General features: G+C 32.7%; 5 protein-coding genes across 5 annotated transcripts; 1 reads left to right on the top strand and 4 right to left on the bottom strand.

Moving 5' to 3' along the window:
- Positions 1-1,385: 1,385 nt before the first annotated feature.
- Positions 1,386-3,162, top strand: HELRODRAFT_146672 (hypothetical protein; the record flags this gene model as incomplete). The annotated part of the gene is made up of 3 exons (XM_009016675.1): positions 1,386-1,486; positions 2,685-2,796; positions 3,076-3,162. Coding segments are annotated over 3 exons (300 nt in total), but the record flags the coding sequence as incomplete, so codon positions are not given.
- Positions 3,163-3,422: 260 nt separating this feature from the next.
- HELRODRAFT_110893 (hypothetical protein) lies at positions 3,423-6,719 on the bottom strand. Its single transcript, XM_009016674.1, has 3 exons — positions 6,413-6,719; positions 6,083-6,207; positions 3,423-4,041 (listed from the first exon to the last, which is right to left on the bottom strand). The coding sequence occupies exons 1-3, from the start codon at positions 6,422-6,424 to the stop codon at positions 3,948-3,950; spliced, it is 231 nt and encodes a 76-aa protein (XP_009014922.1). The 5' UTR covers positions 6,425-6,719; the 3' UTR covers positions 3,423-3,947.
- Positions 6,720-7,541: 822 nt separating this feature from the next.
- Positions 7,542-8,725, bottom strand: HELRODRAFT_143065 (hypothetical protein; the record flags this gene model as incomplete). Its single annotated transcript, XM_009016673.1, has 3 exons — positions 7,542-7,889; positions 8,044-8,268; positions 8,558-8,725. Coding segments are annotated over 3 exons (741 nt in total), but the record flags the coding sequence as incomplete, so codon positions are not given.
- Positions 8,726-9,624: 899 nt separating this feature from the next.
- On the bottom strand, positions 9,625-10,829 carry HELRODRAFT_76891 (hypothetical protein; the record flags this gene model as incomplete). The annotated part of the gene is made up of 5 exons (XM_009016672.1): positions 9,625-9,729; positions 9,794-9,870; positions 9,951-10,042; positions 10,489-10,582; positions 10,730-10,829. The coding sequence occupies 5 exons, from the start codon at positions 10,827-10,829 to the stop codon at positions 9,625-9,627; spliced, it is 468 nt and encodes a 155-aa protein (XP_009014920.1).
- A 1,416-nt stretch (positions 10,830-12,245) lies between these two features.
- Positions 12,246-17,416, bottom strand: HELRODRAFT_170845 (hypothetical protein; the record flags this gene model as incomplete). Its single annotated transcript, XM_009016671.1, has 4 exons — positions 12,246-12,787; positions 14,552-16,605; positions 16,673-16,903; positions 16,998-17,416. The coding sequence occupies 4 exons, from the start codon at positions 17,414-17,416 to the stop codon at positions 12,246-12,248; spliced, it is 3,246 nt and encodes a 1,081-aa protein (XP_009014919.1).
- Positions 17,417-25,187: the final 7,771 nt, after the last annotated feature.

Raw genomic sequence — 25,187 nt, 5'->3', positions numbered from 1 at the left:
CATCAACCACAATTTTTTCAACATCAGTTCAACAATTCAAAGAAGAATATGTTGTTTCAAATTCAAGCCTGCCGCACACAAACAACAACAACAACAGCAGCAACAACAACAACAGCAGCATCAACAACAACAACAACAGCAACAACAACATCAACAACAGCACGCTTTACAAAAACAACAACATATTAAGTGAATGCGAGATCAAAAGCAGCCAAAACAACAACAAAATTTGTTACAATAACAAACCCCGAGACCACAGTTCTTTCAACTCATGTTCTTTTGATCTGGGTTCACCTTGTAAACAGTTCGAACGGTCGGAACAACTGTATCAACATAAAACATCGCAGCAACATTTTCAGGCGCAACCGCAACAACAACATAAACATCAGCAGCAGCAACATCATCATCAGCATCAACAGCAACTACATCATCATCCTCAACAACTACAATATTTTTTCTGTCAAAATAGCTACCAAAATAATGCTACACGTTATAACAGCCAGCAACAATTTATACAACGAAATTTTTCAACACTATCTAATAATTATTTCAGACCACTCCTGAACAAAACAGAACCAACTCAACGACAACTGCAACATCAGCCACAACTGAATCAACAACATCTGCAACAAATGTATTATCAACCTTGCTACCATCCTCAACAAAATCACTATATTGAACATCAACACCCCAACCAATGCTACCAACAAACTCAACTCTCAACAAACTTTACGCGTCCGTTTACGCAGCCGCTTCATCCGCAGCAGCAGCAGCAGCAGCAACAACAACAACAACAACAACACAAACATCATCAACCAAATTACTTTGCTATAGACGCACAAAACTCACCAAAAGGTAAAGTACTACCAGTAACAACAGTCCCATCAACATCAATGGTCATTGTAAATTCAAAAACAACACTTACAACAAAAACAACAACAGCAGCGGCGGCGGCAGCGTTAACAACGACAACGATGTCAGTTGCATACCGAAATGTTCCTACTATTCAACAACGACGACAACAACAAAATAATGCTCAACCATTTTGCACTTTCTACTCAAATTCACTGCACAATCGTTACAATAGTTCGTATTTTCGTTCAAACAACGACAAAATTTTTACAACAACCGCCATGTTTAACAACAACAAAAATGTTAATATCATTAGTGCCAACAACAGCAACACATCTAACATTAGCAGATATTCTTTCAACTACTACCACCAAGGCAACAACTACCCCTACTACAACAACAATCCAACAACTTTCAAAATGGAAACAGCATCGACGTACCTAGCAGCAACAACCACAACTACAACGACATCATCATCATTAATTCCGACATCAACTTCTACTTCCTCCTCCTCTTCCTCATCATCATCAAACAAACCCCCTCTAAGCTACATCGCCCTCATCAGCCTGGCCATCATGAACAAGGACGATAGGATGGTGACGTTGAGTGACATCTACAGTTTCATCATGAAAAAGTTCAGTAGCTACTTGTCACTGATCCGCTATTTCATCATATTATTCATTATTGTATAACTAATTATATATATTTAGTATTAATTAATTTTAATTAATCGTCAATTATATAATTATATAATTAACCAAATGGGCCAAAATTGTAAGAGTAGATGTGAAACTTCTTTATGAACAATTTTGAAACTCGATCTGAGAAGCAATGAAGAAATGAAAAGTGATTGAAAGTGAAGGCTCGTGGAAGATTTTTAACTTCGAAAATATAAAAACGCACGAAATTATCTATTGACATGATCTTTTTCGGCGTATTAGAGGAAAAATACATGAAATATAAACAAAAGACTTAAAAGGCATTGAAATTCTGCAAGAGTAACAAAGCGCCCTTCGAGTTCCACGTTCCAACTTCGATTTAGTCCTAGCTGGCTGCACACCTAGCTAGCTGCAAGTTTTGAAAGCGTAGTTTGACTATCTTAGAATCGAATGAATAGAAAAATATTCCCTGCAAAAAATCTGTTCAATTTATGGGCTGAATTCTCCAAGAAATCTAAATGTGGAATTGTAATTTTTGATGTTTAAATAGGAATAGGTTAACAAAAGCGTTAATTGTAAAATAAAAGTTAATTGAATATGACTATTGCATATGACTTATGAATGAATGAATGAACAAACGAACTAACGAACCAATGGATGAATGAATAAGTGAACAAATGAATGAAAGCAGTAGAGAAGTAGAGATATCCAAATTGTGTTGATAAAGTGTAAAAATAAAATTGACTTCAATTTTAGTCTTCCTTGCACAATTTTCAGCAATTTCTTCATCCTATTTATTTATATAGGTACGCAAAATTAATTTTAAGTCACATTGTTTTTCTTGAGGAGGTTATTAAGCAAACTGCGTTAAACATTCGAAACATTGTCGGGATAGGCAAAATTTGTTAAACTATCAGAGTCAGGATGTTCAAGTAGCCTATTGGACTATCGTTTAGAGGTTTAAGCTTTTTTCAATAAATGTTCCGTATTTTTACGAGATATTGAAAATTGTTTAATGCTCTTTATTTTGCAAAAAAATAATACTTTTGGACACGTTAGGCTGAGCGCTTGCAAAACAAATCATTGAAATAATATAACTTTTTTTATTCTGATTTTTAGAGTGAAAATTGTAAACTAGAAACAGCTGATAAAAATTTACTTTCTTATTTTCAGCTTTCCATACTACCGCAAAAACAGGCAAGGCTGGCAGAACTCCATCCGACATAATCTTTCTCTGAACGAGTGCTTCATCAAGCTGCCTAAGAAGAAAAATCAGGATGATGACGTCAACGATGGCAGCAACAACAACGATGGCAATAATATCGCAGCAAACGGCAACAACAACATCTGCAACAACGACGACGACGATTCAACCAACTTCAGCCAACCAACCAACGACGGCAGCTCAGACGACAGCAACAAAGATGAAACCACCAAACATTTCAACACAAGCAAAGACAGCGAAAACGGTCACCCAGCAATAGCAGCAACAGCAGCGGCTTCAACAGCTGCAAGCACCGACAAAAAAAGTAAAATTAGCAAAAAAAAGTTCACCACAGCGCAGAAGGGATGTTATTGGACGTTGGATCCGTCCTGCTACGACATGTTCAAAGATGGAAGCTACCTTAGGAGGAAGAGGAGATTTAAGAAAGTTTAACTATCTCATCCGTATTTCAGTTGTCTCACCTATCAGTTCAGTCTGTGTGCGTGACTCTGCGTGTGTATGTGTGCGATTTATTATTTTTATATTCGGACCAAAGTTTGATCAAATGGTGTAAAATAGCAACAAATTTGTTTCTCACCTGACATCTTGCAAACTAAATAAAAATTAAACGCAATTGAGAATTTAAGTGCTCGACTTAGATTAATTTTATTTTTAGAAAGAGTTTCAAACAGTTTTTTAAGAATTAATTTTAAATCTCGAAAACTACAATTTTTATTACCAATAAAATATCAAATTATCTCTCAGGAAATAGATAAACGAGTTTCTACAAATACAGTAAAAAGTATTTTTGTTGTTTTTCTTTATTTTGTTTTTGTTGTTACCCACACGCACAGTTTACAAAAAAAAATTTGTGAAAGTCTCGAAAACATTCATAAAAATAAAAAATACAATAAACTATTATATGATAGGATAAAATATCATAAGATATCATGATACAATATTGAAACGATATCATACAATGCATAAAAAACACAAGTATCTAAAGTTTTAAATAATAATAATACTGCTTTGAATACATCGTAAATTGTCAGTTCCAACGTCATTTTAATTACCACCGCACTATCATCGTCATCCTATCACCATCATAATTACCATAATCTTCATCAACATCATCACTACTTCACCCCTTAAACCATCACAACTATCAACCACACCACCACCATCATCATCTTCGTTGTCCTCTTCACCATCATCTTCCGCCGACGCAACAGTTACATGGATATTTGCGCATTTTTAGCTAGCACGTTCTTCTGGTAGTCCGTCTTGCAGTATAGAACCCCGTCAGCCTGACTGTAGTTGTTTAACCTGTGATGGTACGGAAGAAGAATGTTTTCAACGCGGTTAGAACAAATTAATTATAAGATTTAATTGAAAATGGCGTGAAACAAAATAAGACATGAAAATTTGAATACATAAGTTCCTCATTATTTTACACCCGATTTTACATATGTACACTCACATACGCATGCACACGCAAACACATAGACGGACACATGCATACAAACACACGTAAACACAGACACACACGTGCATAGAGACACAAGTACAGGAGGTTCATTAGACTATCGATGCAACTCTAAAAACTTATAAACAATTTTTCCAATAGCTATTCTCAGTGAGAGACAAAATGGAATAAAACGAAATAAAATGAAATCTATCTACCACACAATACTACACACGCACGCACACACAGACACGCACACACAGACACGCACGCACACAAACACACACCAAATCATGGTTCATGCATTTACAAAAGTACCCTACAGCAAGTAGTGCATTGGTACTCTGAAGTTGTACACAACACAGTACAACTCGTCCACAATAAAGATGATGATGACGACGATGGCTAGGATGATGATGATGGTGACTCATGCATTGTTGAAATGTTTTAGTAACTGGATGTACGTTCTCGCAATGTGCTGTATACATCATCAATGTATCTAGATAGACACACTCACACGAGCAGAAAGAAGAGGAGATAGAGAGAAACAGGAGATAGCTGTGGGTAATAGGAGAGAGAGAGAGAGAGAGAGAAAGAAAGAGAGAGAGAGAGAGAGAGAGAGAGAGAGAGAGAGAGAGAGAAGACAAAGAGAGAAGAGCAAATTTAAGTAAAATGGGCAAAACTTAAAAAAAACAAATCAACTGGTTTATGGGTTTATAATATGATTACACAGCTTATAAATCTTATCAGTCCAGATAACTTACTATTTTTAACTCATGATTTATCAAACTACTTAATTAAAAATTATGGTTGTTAGGTAGGCTATTAATTATTATTAATCTTATTATTATTATTATTAATCTTATTATCTTTAAATTATTATCCACACAACTTTTTAGTCTGACTGTTCGGTGCATTATTTCAACAACTTAATAATTTAGACACAAAACTTCTCTTGGAGCAATTAAAATAATTGAGACTTATTAATCGCTTGTTAAAAATATTCTCGTTAAATTTTATTCCAATGTTCCTTTTAAAACCATATGAACACGTACGTAAACATTCGTTTTTAAATTCCTGTTTAGTTGCATGGCAGTTGGATTAACAACAATAAGACGGTTGTTCATCTGATGAATTGAGTCACGCCATGACGTCATGGTTATTTATTTATCGTGCTGCTGTCGTTATTCGTTCAATTGCATTCATTCATTCATTCATTCATTCATTCATTCATTCATTCATTCATTCAATCATTCAATCATTCATTCATTACACTTTGATTTGTAAGCAAGCACAAAAACAGCTGATTATTTTGTTATCGTTAGTTTATAAATATTCAATATAAATTAATTAACGAAGGAATGAATGAACCAATGAAAAAGTGAACCAACGAATGAATAAATAAATGAACCAACGAATGAATGAACCAACGAAAAAAAAATGAATCCACGAAAAAATGAACGAATGAATGAATGAACGAACGAACAAATAAAAAACGAATGAATTTTGAGCCAATTACATGCCAACCACAAAACAGACTTGAACAATTAAAAATTCGCGCAGAACCACAGAATGGGTAGGAAGGATGCCTGTTACAAAAACACATCACACGCAAACAAACGCAACATATAAAATTTTTTCAACCACTCGCACGCATATTCACATAAATTTGTTTACATGGACTCACAAAAATGCACATGCACACCTGCACAAGCACACACAGACCCAAACATTCAGACTAAGCTGCCATTCAGCATTCCTTACAGACTACGCGACACACACACACACACACACACACACACACACACACACACACACACACACACACACACACACCAGTAGGCTCACGGTTAATTTTATTTAAATGTCTCGCAAACACCATGCTAAATGTTCTTTCCTTACTTGAGAGTGATCTTGCAGACGGTGCACTTGAAGCAAAGTTTGTGGTAGATGCGACCACCAGCTTCCTGTCGTTCCGCAGCGTACACTGACTTGCCACACGTCTCACACTTCTCAACTTTTGGCGGCTTCAAGTTTGAAATTTAATTGAATACACAAATAAGTAAATTTATTACTCAAAATAAAACAATTTCGGTTTTAAAATTTCAGAAATAATTTTTAACAGATAAAATTTATAAAGTAAACACCATAAACAATAAAGTAAAGACAATTGTCTTTTATAAAAGTCAATTTATACAATTAGAAATTTTATTCAATTAATTCGAAACATACCACAAAAGGCATATTTATCGATTGCTTTGAAAGAATCCAAGTGAAAGATTGAGGTTCGCCAAAAAATTGCAAAGCAGAAATATCCGAAGTGAACGAAGCAAATGATTTGGAATTTGTAGTTGAATGTACGATAAGCTCACCTTCAAACACAACCTCACCAATAACAACTGTTCATTTGAATATATATATATCAAATATCAACAAAACAAAGAACACAATCTAAGGAGAACACGAACATATTAACTTCATCACATTTATATAGTTTGTTATCTTTCATATTCAATATACACATACAGCAACAACAACATTCCAATCAAACACACACTCATAAGAAAGATTGTATCCATTTATTCATATTACATTTAACGCATGCTATATAGTAACATGTACATGTATACATCCATGCTAAGAAACAAAATATTAGATATACATTTTTAGAGACATTTGTATGCAGATATACGCTTATGAGAAGCTGCATGCGAGGATCATGGGTATGTATGTATGTATTTAACGTACACACAGGCAAGTGCATGCACCAAGCAAATACACATCCTGTAACAATATTAGGCCCTCGTAAAATAGCATCCCGCAAGTAATATCCAAGTTTCGATAATTCATAAATTTGACAGCAGTTACTAAATTTTGCAATAAATTTGAATAATTTTTCAAGCATCTTTTATTAGTTTAAGTTTTATTTTAATTGAAAGGTGAAATGATGTTAACTGCAACTGTAAGATACTAGGATGTGTAATGTAAACAATGCGCGCATAACTGGAAAGTTTCGGAAAAGCAGCAAAGAAGCAGCGTTCTGATGTTTCGTAGGAGTAAATGATAGCAGATATCTTTAACAAAAATAATAAAAGAACATTTGTGCTTTAATATTTTATTTTCGTGTATGAAAAAAATCTTAAAAAATAAAATATCAAGACAAATTATTTATTATACAAATTTTGCTAATGATATGTCTCTAATTCTTTTGGCCCTAACTAGCTTATTAATAGTTTAACAAGTAGTTTATGAATCATTGACATCTTATACGTAGCCATACAAATAATTATTTGGTCTATTTTTTCCTTTTGCCAGCGGCTCCACCACCAGTGCTGGCATTAGCTGCACCACCTTCCTTGCTCTTTTTTTGTTTCTTCTTTTTGAAAGGTCCCAAACATCTCCTTACTCTCAGTCCTCTCCACCACGCCTGGATCTGAATAGCTTTCTTATTTTGTAACTTCATGAAGTCTTCCTCGGCTTGCTTTATTGCTTTCATACGCCTATCATCTTCTATCACTTGTTCGTACTCCACGATTCGTTTTTTCAAAGTCTCCTGCCATTCCAAATCTTTCTCCCGACGTTCCTTCAGCTCCTTCAGTTCAGCTGTTTTCTTTTCCACATCGATTTCATATTTGCTTGTCCACCAATTCAACAACTCCTGATAACTTTCAATTTCTTTCTTCAAAAAGGACTCCATCACCTCGTTTGCCTTTAATCAAAATATACATAATTCTTAGTCTAAACAATAAAAATAATTCGCGCTTTTAAAACCAATTGTGATCTTTAAAAATTCATCTAACATCGACACCGCACGGAAGCAAATTGAAAAATCATTTAAACGTTGATTGTAATGTGTAGCATACTTTAATGTCATTCTCAATCAGCTGTTGAACCTTTCGTTCGTCTTCTTGCAACAGCCAAATTTGTTTATCATTCATTTTCTTCAGTTGTTCGAGAGAGGCTTCAGAGAATTTTTTAATGTAGGACATCTCGTACGCTCTCAAAACCTTCTGCTCCTTCAGATAGTCTTTCAAACTGGCTACCTGAGCTTCCCTTTCTTTTATCATCATCTGACCTTGCTCTTTTTCCTGAATATAGTATTAGTTACAATTCCGTTAGTTACAAATAATGATCGAAACGCAATGTTAATGTTACCGAAACTCAGTGCAACATGCTATTATTCATGCACTTAAACAGCAAGTGAAAATAATATTTACGATTGACAAATGCAACAACCGTCTTTGCCAATCTAAAGCTGAACAAATAAACGGAAAACATTGAAAATTTACGCTACAAAATATCTCAAATATAGATTAAATATATTTTGAAAAAATATTTTCATAAATTTTTCATTATGTAAACAAAATGTAAACAAACGTCTATGATGCTTTCAATAAGCTTTTTGCATTTTTCTTGATATTGCATTTCTTGTATGATCAACTTTGGACCGTTTTCCAATGCTGTTCTCTCCATCTGATTTCTTAATTTCAAAGTTTCGAAAGTACCTTTATACCTCATTTCCTCGGATGTAGCCAGAATGACGTCCATCAAACCATCTATTATGACTTTGTTTCGATGTTTAACAATTTGATTCAAAGCATTTTCATGGTCAGCTATAGCTTTGCTTAGCTCAAAACTTTTCATTCTAATACCATGTTCCTCAAAATTAATAAACGATTTTTCTTGAGGCAACTTTTGTGATCCAAAAACATTTTCAGCTTGATCGACAGTTTTTAAATAGAGACCTTCTAACAAACCATGGGCCTCCACAAGTTTTTCCACCCAGGTTGTATTATCATCTACTTCTGTTGATAACTTTGATTGTGAAAATTCAGAAGCACTTTGTTTTGCAGCCAAATTCACATGTGCGGCGAAAGAGGCAGTATTTCGTCCTTCTCCACGGTCAGTTGATGCCTTAGTCTGAAATTTTGAAACGGGCTGCTTCTTCTGAACTCCGCTGATTCTCATGGAACGACTTTCGGCCTTGAAAAGCTGATGGAGACGAAGCGGTTTGACATCTTCCGAGGTTCCGACGTTGTGCAATTGGTAATAACAATCTTTCATAACAGTTGCTATAAAGTTGGCTTCCACAGGGTCAAAGTTCATCCGTAAAGGATGGTCCGACGACGATTCCATAGGAGGAACAGCATTTTCGGCTGAAAAGAATGTTAAAAAATGTTTTAACTATTAATTGATCGTAACGATCAAACGGTCCACCTAAATATACACTTACAAGCAGCTTGCATTAGGAAGGACGATATAAATCAATCGTTTTACGATACTATTATTATTAGTTGAATCGAAAATAGAATTATCAGCTTTGCCTCCTTCGAAATTATTTAAAAACCGTTAATCAGAGAAAAATGAAACAAAACAAAACAAAAACACTAAATGTTTTAAATTTTAACGTTTTTTAAAGCGATATCACAATAAAAGGAAAAAAATTATGTAGTCCGAAATAAATGTGTTTCGTTATTTTTTTCAACGTTTTCGAGAACGGGTCCGTAGTAATCGATTATGTAATTAGAGCCGTCGGAGGGGCCTACAATCTTGAAAACATTAATACAAAATTGTAAATTATTAATTCAAACAAAAATTATATAATAGTAAAACAACCTGCAAAGCAATGAATATGATATCAACCAGAACCCAAAGAAACATGAAGCCAAACGTACTTAACTTCAATAAACCTGTTTACGTTTAGAATTTTTAGCTTTTAATTAACATAAAGACACAATATTGCCTTACATTGTGCACTTAATGCCTTTACCTAACGCTGGGTATCCCAAGTAGAATCTGTCAGCTCCCAAAAATCCAACAAATATTGACAGCAGCAGGGCTATGTTGAACTTCTTGCCATTCCTAGAAACCAAATACAAAAAATTAGAAATTAATTTTAAAATTTTAGTAAAAAAAAATCAAAAATCAATAAAATATCAAATAATTATATTATTTTACATAAATAAAACTGAATAGTTTATATAAAACATCAGAATCAGATGCAGGATTTAAAGACAAAAAATGTTTAATGTTAAGGTGCCATTTTCATATTCCCATTTATAAGTGCCACATATTTATTTATGAAAAACAAACTAAACAAGCAATTTCATCAACAGTAGTAAAATGCTGCTAGATTGAAACAATAAATAAAAAAATTAGTCACAATAACTAAACTTTTTAATAAATGGACATTTTAATAAGAACATATGTAATATTAATGAGCATATGTGATAAAAAAATACCCTTTAAAATGTAAGTCAAATAAAATTATAATTTAAAAAATTTAGTTAGGCATTCAACAGACAGACGTGTATTTGCATGGGACATCCAGCTGAAACCCAACTGAAGAACCTGTATGGAGTACACCATCGCAACAGATGTTGGCCACTGGATAACAGTTTACTAAAATAGGATAATTATTTAAGATTATTTTAACAAATATTAAAAAATAATATTATATTAATTATTAAATAAAACTTAATATTATAAAATCAGTAACCCAAATACAACTTTTAATTACAAAAAAAAACACAAAAATACATAGGTGACCTTTTATAAATTTTTTAGCCTCCTCACAGCCTAGCGGTTGTTGAGTTTGCAGGTCAATCTCCGGACTATCACAGTAATATCTGAAATTATAACAATTCATTTTTAAATTTTGTTGCAAAATATATATCAATTAAGTTTAAATGATAATAATTATATTAATTTTATAATTTTTTATTTTTAAATAATTGTTTTGCTATGCTATGTTATTGTTTTTTAAATTACAAAAATTGTATCATGAATTAAAATTATTATTATAATATAAAAATATATTATTCAATAAATAAATAAACATTATTTTATGATTAAATCATTAAGATTAATTAAATTAAACAAAACTAAATTAAATCATATTAAAAATTAAATTAATACTAAATAAATTATTCTAAAAAAACATACTGTCCCATTCTCAATGAGGAACAGCTAGTGATGAACATTTCAACACAGGTGTTGTTCATGTTATTGTTATTAATATTATTATTGTAATTATTATTTTCGATATAATTTTTTTCATTATTATTATTTGCATAATTATAATAAGAAGAAGTCCATATTTGCGGGGAAGTTCCTGCTGACCAGTTCACTGTTTTATTACTGCACACTATTAATTTGAAAAAAATGAAAAAGAAAAAAATTTGATAAATTTTCATAATTCACAATCTCTTTCGACCGTAAAACCAAATGTTAATGTGAAAATCACTGATTGTAAAATTTGAAAAATGTAAAGTAAATAATCACTTTTAGTTTATGAACATCAACATAGATATAACATGCAAGAGATATCAACTCAATGATATCCATTTACTTGAGTAATCTAATATCAAAAATGTTTAATGACATTTAGTTGAACAAATTTTCAGAGTTAAATATACCTACAATATATAGTTATATGAAACTATTTATTAAAACTCAATGAAACACGTTACTTAGTTTTTTGCCTTGAATTTTAGGCTTCTTCATTAGGTTCTTAAAACATGGGTTAACAAAAATTGACGTTAAACATCTCTTTCATCACAGGCTTTTTTTTGGTCTTTTTTTTGTTGATATCGAAATTCCTAAAAAAATGACACATCTGGTGTAAACATGTTGTCAATGATTAGTTGAATTATTTTTTCATGTAGCAAGCTGTCGGAAGATTTCTTAAACCTACCTTGAGTTTTGTTATGAAATTCCAAGTATATTCCGGATAATGGTATTTTTCAAGAGCGTTTAATTCATTAGTTTCATTTCTTAAAATAACGCTATTTAACTGAGATTTTATTCAAGTTCTTTCACACTCAAAGTTTTAATCACAATTTGGGGTTTCGGATATTTACAATTCCAATTGAAACCATTCTCTGAAGAGTGACCTCGTGTTTCGTCAGATTTGATTTTGTTGATTTACTGTTTGACGATATTTTTTCTTGACTATTTCTTGATTTGATTTCGAACGCTTTTGTTTTGCTTATAAGATCATATCTTTATTTGTAGATCCTTCCTTTGCTGTCCTTGTTTTTTCACTGCAACCAATTTTACGTTTTCATCCAACTTTTTTAGCGGCTGGTTCGCGCGTTTCCTTTACACTTGATTTTACACTTTTTGTAAAGTTAGTTGCTTTTAGTAAGACATTTTTCAAAGTTTTTTTTTCATTTTTAATTTTGGATTTCGGTTCAGTATGTTTTCGTTTTGTTTTAGAAGTTTCTTTTTCAGTAGACTCATTAGTTGATGATTTAGTTTCGTTGATTGATGCACCTGATTCGAAATTTTTCAATACTTCCTCGTTTGTCTTTGTGGTCTTATTAACTTTCTTTGTCAATACGGGTTTTATTGTTTTTTTCTTCTTAGATGAAAAATTTTTGTCAGACTTCTTTTTTGATATGTCTATTTTATTTTTATCAGTAGAACTTTCTTCTGTTTCAGTTAGAGATGCAACTTTCTCAGTTGTTGTAGTTGTTTTTTTTGAAGATGTTCTGTTCGTTTTATCAAAATCAGAACCGGAAATTTCAGAGCCAACAAATGTTGAACTAGATAATTTGTTAGAAAAAAGTTTACTTGAGTTTTTGGAGGCTGCTTCAGTTACGTCTCTAGAGATAGTATTAGGTATTTTGTTCAAAGGTGGTTTACCTAAGTTATCGGTAGTTGTCCTAGATTCCTTGCTAGAATTTGCCTTAGTTCCATCATTAGAAATTGTTCTAGCTACGTTTTCAGATAATTTTTCCAAAGATATCCCGTTCACGCCAACAGAAATTTTGCTAGTTAAAGACGCTTCTTTAGTTATGCTGTTAGAAGTCAATCTAGTTATGTCAGCGGAAGTTGCTCTTGTTACATTAAAAGTTGCTCTAGTTACGTCATTAGAAGTTGCTTTATTTACGCCAACAGATTGTGCTTTAGTTACATCACCAGAAGTTGCTTTAATTACGCCATCAAAAGTTTTTCTAGTTACGTCAAGAGAAGTTACTTCAGTTACTTTTTCACAAATTGCTTTATTTAGTTTATTAGAAGTTGTTTTTGTTAATTCGCCAGAAGTTGCTTTAGTTACTTCTTCAAAAACTGCACTGCTTAAGTTATCTGAAGTTGCTTCTGTTACCTCACCGGAAGTTGCTCTAGTTACGTCTTCAGAAGTCATTCCAGTTAAGTCATTAGATGCTGCTTTTGTTACATTTTTAGAAGTTGCTCTAGTTGAGTCATCAGAGACTGTTTCGGTTAATTCGTCGGAGGTAGCTTTTAATAATTCTTCAGAGATCACTGAAGATATGTTATCAAAAGACGACTTACTCACATTACCGGATGTTGCTTTACTTGTGTCATAGGAAATTGCTGTAGTTACTTCTTTAGAAGTTGCTTCAGTGGCGTCACTAGAAGTTGCTCTAGTTACTTCATCAGAAGTTGCCCCAGTTACTTCACCAGAAGTTACTTTTGTTACTTCTTCTGAAGTTGGTTCAGTTACGTCATAGGAAGTTGCGTTAGTTATTTCTTTAGAAGTTGCTTCAGTAACATTTTCAAAAGTTATTTCAGTTACATCATCGGAAGTAGCTTCAGTAACTTTATCAGAAGTTGCTTCAGTTACTTCGTTAAAAGTTGCTTCAGTTACCTCATCAGAAGTTGGTTTAGTTACTTTTTTAAAAGTTGCTTCAGTTACGTCACTAGAAGTTGCCGTAGTTACATCTTTATAAGTTGCTTCAGTTAACTCATCAGAAATTGTTTTAGTTACTTCTTTAGAAGTCGCTTCAGTTACGTCATCAGAAGTTGCTCTAGTTACTTCTTTAGAAGTTGCTCCAGTTACCTCATCAGAAGTTGCTCTAGTTACTTCTTTAGAAGTTGCATCAGTTACGTCACTGAAATTTTCCTTAGTTAACTCTTTTGAAGTTGCTTCAGTTACTTCATCAGAAGTTGCTTTAGTTACTTCTTTAGAAGTTTTTTTAGTTGCTTCATCAGAAGTTGCTCTAGTCACCTCTTTAGAAGTTGCATTAGTTACGTCCACGGAGGTTGCTTCAGTTACCTCACCAGAGGTTGCTCTAGTTACTTCAGTTGCTTCACCAGAAGTTGCTCTAGTTACTTCAGTTACCTCACCAGATGTGGCTGCAATTACATCATTAAAAGTATCTCTAGTTACATCAATTAATTCTGTTTTTGTTAAGTCTTCAGAATGTCCTTTATTTACATTGACATTTATTCCACTTAATTGACTTATAGGTGCTTTGGTTGCATCTTCAACAATTGTTCTAGAAACGTCACCCCATGTTGTTGCTGCTTTTTTACCAGAAGTACCTCTAACTATCTCGTTAGAAGATAGTTTGCCTGGATCACAAAAATGTAATTCTTTCACATCAGCAATGGTTATTATACTTAATTCTTCAGAATTTATTCTAGTTACATCACATGAAATGGCTTTAAGTTTGCCTACTTTATTGTGTGTTCTTGGTCTTTCAGCTGAACCCATATTTGTTGTCGACGAAAATAAATTAGATTTGGCTGCTTCCGGTAAAATTGAATCAGTGGCAGCTAATACGGCTTCATTAACAGTTTCAGGTGCAACTTGAAAAAGATCTATTTGGGCAGTTTCATTAAATTTTGCTGAATATAATTTGTCTATATTTATTTTGTTGGCCAACACAGGAATAGCGTTTTTAAATTTGTCTATACCGCTTGAAGTTGTAGAAGATGCAACAAAATAACTTGACCGTTTAAATAATTTATTTTCAGGCATAGCGTCGTTTAATTGTGAGTCGAATTTAGAATCTCTTTCTGCGTTGAAGGTGAAAGTTCGTTGTTCCTCTGTCATGGAAATTTCGGTAAGCGCCTTTTCAACAGATTTTGAACAAACGGTGGAATCTAATACTATTTCTTTTTCTGGTAATTTTAAAAAAAGTACATGGCTATTTAGTGAAGACTTTTTTTTAGTGGCATCCAATGCATGGAGTGATTCTGCTGAGGTGGTAGTGGAATCTTTAAATAAATAATTTCTTGGGGACTTTTCCATTATTTTTGTTGAATTATTATGTAAAGAAGGACCTATTTTCAAATCGAACGCAGTGTTTTTGAAAAAGTCATCGTGCGCTTTCAACTTTGAATCATCAATTTTTGCGTTTTCATCAACATATTGGTTATCAAATTTTTCATAGTTTTGTTGTTCTGCAATTAACTTTTTTTCAAAAAAATTATTTGTATCGTAAGAAGAAATATGAAGTACTGCTTCAATTTCGTAATTTCCTTGAATAGAGCTTTTTGAACCGATCTGCGCAATATCCTCGTTTGCAGTTTTCATTTCTAATTCTGGTAAGCTGGATAAACGATGAGTTTTGAACTCTCGAATTGCATTTGTTTTTCGTTTCAGAATTGTAGAATCGCTATAATTTTCAAAAAATATTTCATTCTTTGATTTTTTATTTTTAAAATTTTGCCGTGATGAATCTGAAGTTATCGTCTGATCAGTACTTGAAGCTCCTTCGATGTAATTCATTTTGCCAAAACCTGGACTACTCAAGTTTGTTGGTTTTTCAGATGAATTATTGTTGGTTGTGAAGTTCAACTGATTCATTATTTTTGTTTTCTTTCGTTTCTTGCGTTCATTCAAGTTGTGGGATTTTTTTGTTTGATTTTCTTTTGAAATCACCCCAAAATTATTAACATTATGTTTAACATTACTCGGTTTGTTTAAATCGATAGTTTGATTCGTAGAAAACTTTTTCGTTTCGGCTTGTGATGGAGGACGACCAAGTGTTATGAAAGTTTCGCCTTCTCCACGCTGAGTAACTAAATATTTGTTAAGCAATTCCATCTTGTAATTGTTTAGGGAAGACTCGCTGGCTATTAAATGGCGAACGTTCAGTTTGTCTGATCTTTTTCTCTCGCTTCGTTTTGATTTAAACAATTTTTCTTCACTAGAATGGATTTTATCACCTCCTATTAAATTATCGTAACTTTTAGTTTGTATTTTTGACCCAGAACTTGATTTAGAACCTTTTTCGGAGAAACATTCATTCTTTGCAAGCGTTATTTCGGATTTTTTAGCCTCATTCTTTTGAATGAGCATCTTTTGCTTGCTTGGCTTACTACAACTTTGAACTTTTTCTATTTTTTTATGTTTTACTTTTTTCGTTTTCATTTTAGAAGTTTTCTTTTTTGAAACAAAAACTACTGGATTTAACAGAGATGTGAAGTGATCTTTCATTTCTGCCTGTTTCTGTTCCAATAAATTTTCATCGTGGTCATCACATTTTATAACTTTCTCAGTTATGTTTCTATGGTCACCGTCTTCATTTTCATTTTCTGACAATTCATCCAAATTAACATTTTTATGTTTCATGAACTCAGCTAATTTCCTAAATGAAGGGCTTTTACAGTTAGTTGAGAGTTTTTTCAATTTCATCTCCAAGTTGTACATATGCAGATTTGACATTCTAAAAAAGGTGTTGAAAAGAAATCATAAATTTTAAATAAATAGAATGTAATTTTTATTTTTCCAACCTCGCATCATTTTGCATCACAGGAACACCCGGTGGAGCCTCACAGAATTGTTTGAAAAATTTATCTCGATTCAGATTAATTTTCTTCTTTAAGTTGAAATCGCATTCATCCTCATCTTCTTCAACTTGGTGAAGACTGGCGTAGATATCTTTTCCGTACGATGAGCTTGTCGATAACCGGTTGAGTATGTAATCTTTTTCGCCAAAAATTTTGTTCAAAAAATCTTTACGTCTAAGAAGTTTAATTATTTGAATTTTTAAATTCGAAATCACTCAATTGATAACAACACTAATTTACGATGAAATATTAATGTAACGTTAATGACCCTGTTTTGGATTTTGGTACAAACATCTTGTTGTTGCTCGGGTCTGCCGCGATATCCCTCGGTGGCATCTTACTGATCAACTTTTCTCGCATTGTTTCCAGCTTCCTCTTGGCGTCGCCATCATCATGTTGCAAATAATCAATCACAGAAAATGGAGTTTTCCTGTTTCTCATGGCGATTTTGTTTTCCATTATATTCATGGTTTGAAATATGTACTCCTCCTTTTTCTCGCTCACCAACTCGTCAAGTTTTTCACTAAAAAGTATTTGGCCGTTATGCTTCATTTTTTTGCAGAAATGTTTAAGGTCGGAGCGCTTCTTTTCATTTTCTTGGCCTTGCTGATCGTCAGCAGTCTGTTTCGCGAACACGACGTTCAAGTCCTTTCCTTTGACTGAATTTGTTGACAGGCGGCTCAGCATGTAATTATTGTCATCCCACCTGTAAGATGCAAGTTTGCATTTAAAGAATAGTAATTAAATTATATAATTTATTTTTAAATTTTATGTTTTCAAAAAATATTCGACAATCCACATGATAATTAAGTTCGTATTTTAATTGCATGAATAGCTGAATGAACTGGATGAAAAATATATAAAAATATATATGAAAAAATCGAATAAAACCACATTGAAAAAGGTAAAAATAAAATTTAATAAAACAGTTTTTATGTCTCAAGAATTCAATTGCATGGTTTTTTGTTAATTAACTCATAAAAAGTTAAAAACACAGAGTAAAATAAATATTGTACTAACGGATTAAACATTATGAAAAGTTTTTTCTAACAATTATTTTCAAACTTGAAACAAAGTTGCAAGATAATTTTAAATCGTTTTAACTAATTTAATTTAATAAATATTTTGCTTATTGATATTATTCTCATTAGATCCAGAGGACATTATAGAATACAAAAATCCTACATGTCAACATTTTTTGATGTTTTGATGAGAATGATGTTTGTGTTGATGACAAAATGTTCTAAAATTTTTGAAATAAAATCCAAATTTTTATTCTTCCATCTCTTTTTTAAGCCATTATTATTGTTATTGTTGCTGTTTTCATTAACTTAAGTTATGCTTTGACGTCATTATTTTGCATTGAAAATACAATTTTTCAAATATTTAGCCCTTCATAAATTTTTCAATCTATGCATGTAAGTTAGTATGAAATATCATCATCCGATTGTTATTAACAGTTAGTTATTCAAGTAACGTCGAATGACATTTTACATTTTCTTTTTTTTTATCATTTTAATTTGAAAACAGCTGCGTTAAATAATCTAATGAGTGAATTAATCACGATCAGAGTCATTATGGCACATTCAATATCATCATCGTCTACATCATCATCGTCCTCATTAACATCATTTAAACATCAAAACCTTTACCAGCACCCTCATCTCCAAAGTCACCGTCATCTTCAGCGTCAACATCATCATCTTCACCATCAACGTCATTCCCATTCCAGTTAGTAATGGTGCGTTATTTATAAATGGAGGGGCTAGATAAACAAAGACGAAAGGAAAACAAAAACGTTTGCGATCGCGGATGGATATCGCCTCTGATGTTGTTTCTATTCTAGAGATAAATCAAATAATACGTACAGTCCATCTCTCTCCCATATATCTGCGTTTGTATTTGTTCAAGAGTTGAATGATTTTATGCTTCTCTTGAGGGCGCACACATAATAGCTGGATGGATATTTTGAATAGGTGGATGTGTACGTACATATGTATATATAGAAACACGCACGCACACACACCCACACACACGCACTCAAACAAACATTACATAATGACCTTTTTTAAACGAGATAATTAAGAAATCGTGTACAAGAACATCCTCACTGATCATCATGTGAAACAGCGAAAAATTCGCAAACACAAAATTTTACATTTAAAAAACGATAACGTTAATATAGAACATTTAACTCCTCACATCACAGTAAATTAATTCACACATTATGACATGACATTATATGACATTAAATTACAGCACGTCACGTCACATGTCACGACAATTTTAAATCGCATTCAACCATCTGTTGTTGTTACTGTTGTTGTTATTGTTGTTGCTTATACCATTAGCATTATTATTTTTTATAATTTTCCCATACAGAATTTCCACATCCGGCCGGTCAGTTGTTGGATAACGCGATAGAGACAATTATAAATTGTACAGCCAGACAGGCAGTGACTCCTAAGCTCATTCGTCCCAACGATCGCTAATGCATGTTAGACAACCCCATTCCGTTATCGTTCGGTCCACTCTAGTCTGATCAACAGAAATGGGATTCATATTTTTCCATACAATACTTTTTCCATTCATTGCTGTTGTCCTCATCAACATTGTCATTTACTTTGACATTGCCATCTTCATCGTCGTCATCATCGTCATCGTCGTCATCATAATGCAGCCACACAAAGACAGAGTCGGAGGCAACGAGGGGGTTTGGGAGCCGCACATCTTTGTAGAAAAATATTAGTTGGGAGGAATTAAAGTTAATTAAAAAAAAAATCTGTTTAAATTTTGATCTAAAATTGTTAAGTCTGGTTATTTTGTTAACTCGCTATAATCATGATCATGTTCACTGTTGTGATTGTATTTTAATTAACGATCTTCATCATTCCACTTCACATCGAGATATTGTTATAATCAAAAATACATGAAAGGTTATACGTAGACTATTGACGTGTTAGCCTTGTATGTTTAATTTGTTTTTTTTTTCAATTTAAAAATACAGTTAATTAATCAAATGTAAATGTCAGCAGTACAGTTGACAACAACAACCATGCTGCAGTTAGACCAGGAACTCCAAACATTTTTTCATCAAACATGTTCAGTCGCACTTTAAAATTTCAAAGTAGTTTGGGGGTTGTTTGAGCGTGCAATTGCAACGAATACCCCAACGAAATGTAATGAGCTTGTTGTAAAATGAGGCGAGTGGATCCTCGTTTTAATGAGCCGGATGCTGATGCTTGTTAACTGAAGAATGCAGATGTGAACGTTGAAATGTTGCAAATAATGATAAGATGACGAAAACCAACACCAAAAAAATGTAGTGGGTGATTCCATGGAAAAGAACTCCTACATACGCACCGGACCTATTAATCGAACAATGGAATGTTAATTTACGACCATCGGCTGCCATCTGTGACTAATAAAATAAATGAACACACAAATAAATATTTTGTTAACAGTAACAGTATTCAATCTCTCACTCCCTCTCTCTCTCTCTCTTTCTTTTTCTTTCTCTCTTTTCTCTCCCTTCCCTTATTTATTAATATCTTTTTGAAAATTGTTTGGTAGCCCACATTTGCGTGTGTTCGCCGTTATAATTGACGATCATCATCTGGGCAGATAAGAAAATAATATGAAAAATAATAATTTTGTTGTGCCATAAAGATGATGATGAAAAAATGATGATGAATAAGATGATGTCAGTGGTTCATCATCATCATCATCTTCTTATTTCTTCTTCTTTTTTTCTTATTATCATTAGTTTTTTACACTGTTTGGCATACTGATAACATAATTATTATTGGCATCATTAACTTAAACGTTATGATGATTACTGCCAACAAATTTACCATCATCATCATTGTCATCATCATCATTATCATCATCGTCAACGTCATCATCATCATCATCGTCAACATCAACGTTATTATCTATGTCATCGTCGACTCGGCTATTTCTTTAAATGCTTTTTCAGATCGGCCTGAGGTAACGCAAGGTTCAAGTCATTACCATCCGAGCAGTAACAACCCATCATTATCATCATTCATCATCCTTATCATCATTTTTATTACCACGGTCCTAGTCGTCGTCATCATCATCGTCATCATCGTCGTCATCAACGATATTATACTTAAAAACATCATCATACATCGTCATTCTTACCATCATGGTCAGATGACGATGAGTGAAGCGATGAGTGCTAGAGGGGACGATGATGATAATGATGATGGTGATGACGATGATGGCGATAATGATGATGTACTGATCAGAGTGGTGAGAAGAGTAATTCAGCTTTTATTCATATTCTGCTCATATGATCATCATTAACTCCATCGTCATCATCGTCATCATAATCTTTTTTAAAATAATCAATGTCATCTTAATCACAGTCATCATCATCATCTCCAAAATCTTCAACGTCATCATCGTCATCACTTTTCTTTCTACACAATTCGTTTATATGCATTCGGTGGTTAGCATAAAATTTGTCACTGATCAAATAGGCACATTACACGCACGCACACACACACACACAGACACACACACACACACCACACACACACACACACACATTTCTTCTTTCTCACAGGCACACGCACACATACAAACACGAGAGAGAGTGCTGGTTTTATCGTGCCAATGGAGCTATTATCCATATCATTTTATAACCTATGAAATGAATGGGAAATTGTTGCGTAATAAAACGCATTGCGATAGGCAAACTTTCATAAATATAAGAGTGGAATGATAATAATAGTAATAATAATAATAATAATAATAATAATAATAATAATAATAATAATAATACGTCTACTACAGCTATGGTGTTAAGATATTAAATGGGAACAAAAACACTGCTCATATCAATTCATAGAATGTTCTCTGGTTGGATATTTTTTTCAACTTTTATAAATTTTGTTAGAGAAATTATTTTTGTTCTATAAAAATAATTTTATATGTAAAATTTCAAGGGACATAAAAAATTCGTTATGTAGAGATTTTGTTGTATAGAAGTTCGCTATAAGGACTGTGTTAAAATTGTTGGAAGGATTTCATTTACTCAGTAGACAACAACAACTTATTGTAGGAAGGAACATCGTTGTAATTCAACTACAATGAATAATGGGTATCTTGTATTTTTTTTTCTTTTTTCAACATGTCACAGAGTAAGACATTCACAATACATGCCTGTATAAATGGACATACACTACACATCTATGCATGTTTAACGCAGTGCTGCCATTGAGCTGTTTCATGCACAGAACACAAAGTCGAAATACACTATCGTGCAAAATGAAAGCTCAAATGTTAAAGTTCAGCCAATGTTTGTATTTATTAGTATGCATGTGTAAACTTTCTTATGTATGATGTATCCATGTATGTGTATGTTTATGGATGACTATATATCTGTATGCTGTATTTATATGGGAATATAACTATTTGCGTAAAAGCTTATGTATGCGTGTGTACTTATATTGCATATATAAACCTAAGTAAATATTCATGTCTTGCATTTATGTGTGTATAATACACAAAGGTATGAATGTATGTGGGTTTGCATGTATGTATGTATGTATGTATGTATGTTTGTATGTGTGTATGTATGTTTGTATGTGTGTATGTATGTTTGTATGTGTGTATGTATGTCTGTATGTGTGCATGTACATTTGAAAAGTATTCTTCATCCTTCATTCTACGTGATTAAAACGAACATAGTCAGATGTACGTGTAGAGATTTCATCATAACGAGCAGGCAGGCAAATCAGCTGAGTGAGCTGAAGGAAAATAACATGCAAATAAAAATGACATATGAACAAATAAAAACGACAAGATAACTGGGAGAGAGGAGAGAAAAAGAGAGAAAGAGAGAGAAAAAAAGAGAAAGAGAAAGTAATCAGAGAGCAAAAAGAAAAGATTGAAAAATTGCAAAATAACTGAAAATGCATAATTTTCGATTTGCATGTTAAATATCAAATAAAACTATTTACTTGAACTGATAGAGGTAAATAATTACATGACACACACACACACACAGATATATATATATATATATATATATATATATAATATAAATAAATATATATATATATATAAATATATATATAAAATGTGATATATATTATATAAAACATAAATTGGAACAAATTCTGTAAGGTTGGAGTTGTTAATATCGAAGTATCGCTATCGGAAAAATTACATCGCTGACATCTTTTTTTAATAGTCCCTTTGTTACCGACAATAACGAATGCTGGATTTCGAACTTGATATCACGTTTTACTAGGAAAAAAAATCAGCTCTCGACACAGATAATTTTGAGCGTTAGCTAGATATAATTTTTTAAACTCTCCTATCATATCAATGTGCAATGCTAAGACCGCTTTCTAATTGGTAATGTTGGATTTAAGGTTACGTTTGGCCGTCTGCTGCATGTTTCTATTCGAAAACTCGTTTGTAACCGCCGTCCTTCATATTCACATTTAAAAGTTGTTGTACTTTTGAATGGTTTAATAAACCTTTGCATCAGATATGCTACGGATAAAATAATAGTTCCGCTTTCATATTACACCGTTTATAAAATACAAAATACACGTATTGCTATTGCCGGCAATCCTTTCAAAACCAAGCATCGGTATATGTATCTGAAGTGTATTAGTACTGACGATACCCTTTCAAGTATTGGTAACCTCTCTGGCCGCATTTGGCACTATAATTAATATCAATAATATTCTAAAATGCTACTTCCATTTACATTCTAGCCCATACATACTCTTTTAAAGATCTTGTCACTTATACATGGGCCCCTTTATCTACATATGTATAATGTATATACATTTATATACATAGTTAGATGCGTGCATGCATGTATTTATACAATAGCTTTGATGTTGATACTCCGTGGCGATCAAATTGGATGTTAAAGGCAGGTTTATACTAAATGAATGTTCTATCTATACTGGTATATATGTATGTTGTTGTTTATGTTTATGTTCTAATGTTTAAAAATATAGTTATAGGAGGGAATATTTTGAATTGAGAATTTATGTATAATTCGTGTTTGAAGTTGCTTAGTTTGACTAGTAAACAATTTTGTTTATTTATTCATCTACTTATAAGTTACATATTACAAATGGCTGATGTGTAATTATAATGTAAATATTATATTCATAAACACACACACACACACACACACACACATATCCATTGTATGAATGAATAATGCATTCTATGTTAAATTCAATATAATAAACAACTTAAGCTTGCATAAAGAAAACAGGCGAAGACTAAATAAAAAATGTTTGTACAAAAAAATATTTAAAACCCACCAAAAGGATTTAAAAATTTTTGTATCTTTGTTATGTAAAAACAAAAGTTTTTGAAAAATTACAACATTAATTTTGTTAAATAACGGATCAGATATTTGTCAACAATGAATAAACAACAACACCAACAACAAAGATGAGATGAAAATTTCATTTCGGTGGAAACATAACGAGGACAAAACTTTAAGGCACAACAACTACAACACGAATAGCCAAACAACAACAACATCGAAACATCAAAACAGTACTTTTAATGAGCAGCTACCGATACATTGTCATCGATGATTTATTAGCTTTACCATTATAATCCGAACGAATCAAGTTTTAACAGTTGAAACACGTAACTTTTATCTCCCATCTTTTATCCTCCCTTTCTCTCTCTCTTTTTCTCTCTCTTTCTTCCTTTCTTTTTCTCTGTCTCTCTCCACTAACAACAGCTGCAGCAGCAACAAAAACAACAATCGCATCACATCATATTGTGACGTCATCATCGTTGTCGTCGTCACTGTTATTATCATCGTTATCACTAACGCATTCTCGTCCTGCCAAGCGTCATCAGATCACTTCTCATCACACCACTAGTGTTATCATTTTATCACTGACTCACTTTCATCCATCCAACCGTCTACGTCATTGGTGACGTCATTATCAATTTCGACTTCGACGTCATTTGCGTTGCTATGGAAACACAGGCAATGGATAATGATGATAATGGAGGTGAAGGAGATTTTGTTTCAAGTTTTTTTTGGTGTTTTTTTTGGTATAAAATTCTTTTGTCGCATCATTGTAGTTGTCATTTTATTCGGAAGAATATCTCGTGTTAGAACTCTACTGTTTTAAAAGCAAATGTAAAATATGTTTTTTTTTGTATGTGCGAAATTTGTCATTTTTTAAACGTTGTCAAAATTCTTTTGTAGGTACGTTGATGAAAATGTTCTGAATTTTGAAATTTGTTACATTGAAGTTGTCATTAGTCGAGTGTCTTCTTCTTCGTTGTGATGGTGATATTATACTGTAAAACCATGGCTAGGATAATTGGACTTGGGGAGGTTGACTGAGATGGGTGGTGCTGCTGTAGAAAATGTTAGCCGTGCACTTGAAATGTAATTGGAAGTAACTCAATGAATCAGCGC

The sequence above is a fragment of the Helobdella robusta genome, assembly GCF_000326865.2.
Source record: "Helobdella robusta unplaced genomic scaffold HELROscaffold_19, whole genome shotgun sequence".
Lineage (NCBI taxonomy): Eukaryota > Metazoa > Annelida > Clitellata > Rhynchobdellida > Glossiphoniidae > Helobdella > Helobdella robusta.
This window is presented reverse-complemented; position numbering and strand designations above follow the sequence as displayed.

Bases quoted from the DNA above. Each gene is read 5' to 3' on its own strand.
- HELRODRAFT_110893 (XM_009016674.1), bottom strand. The intron at 4,042-6,082 runs GTAAGGAAAGAA...GTACCATCACAG, and splicing joins GTCTGCAAGATCACTCTCAA to GTTAAACAACTACAGTCAGG.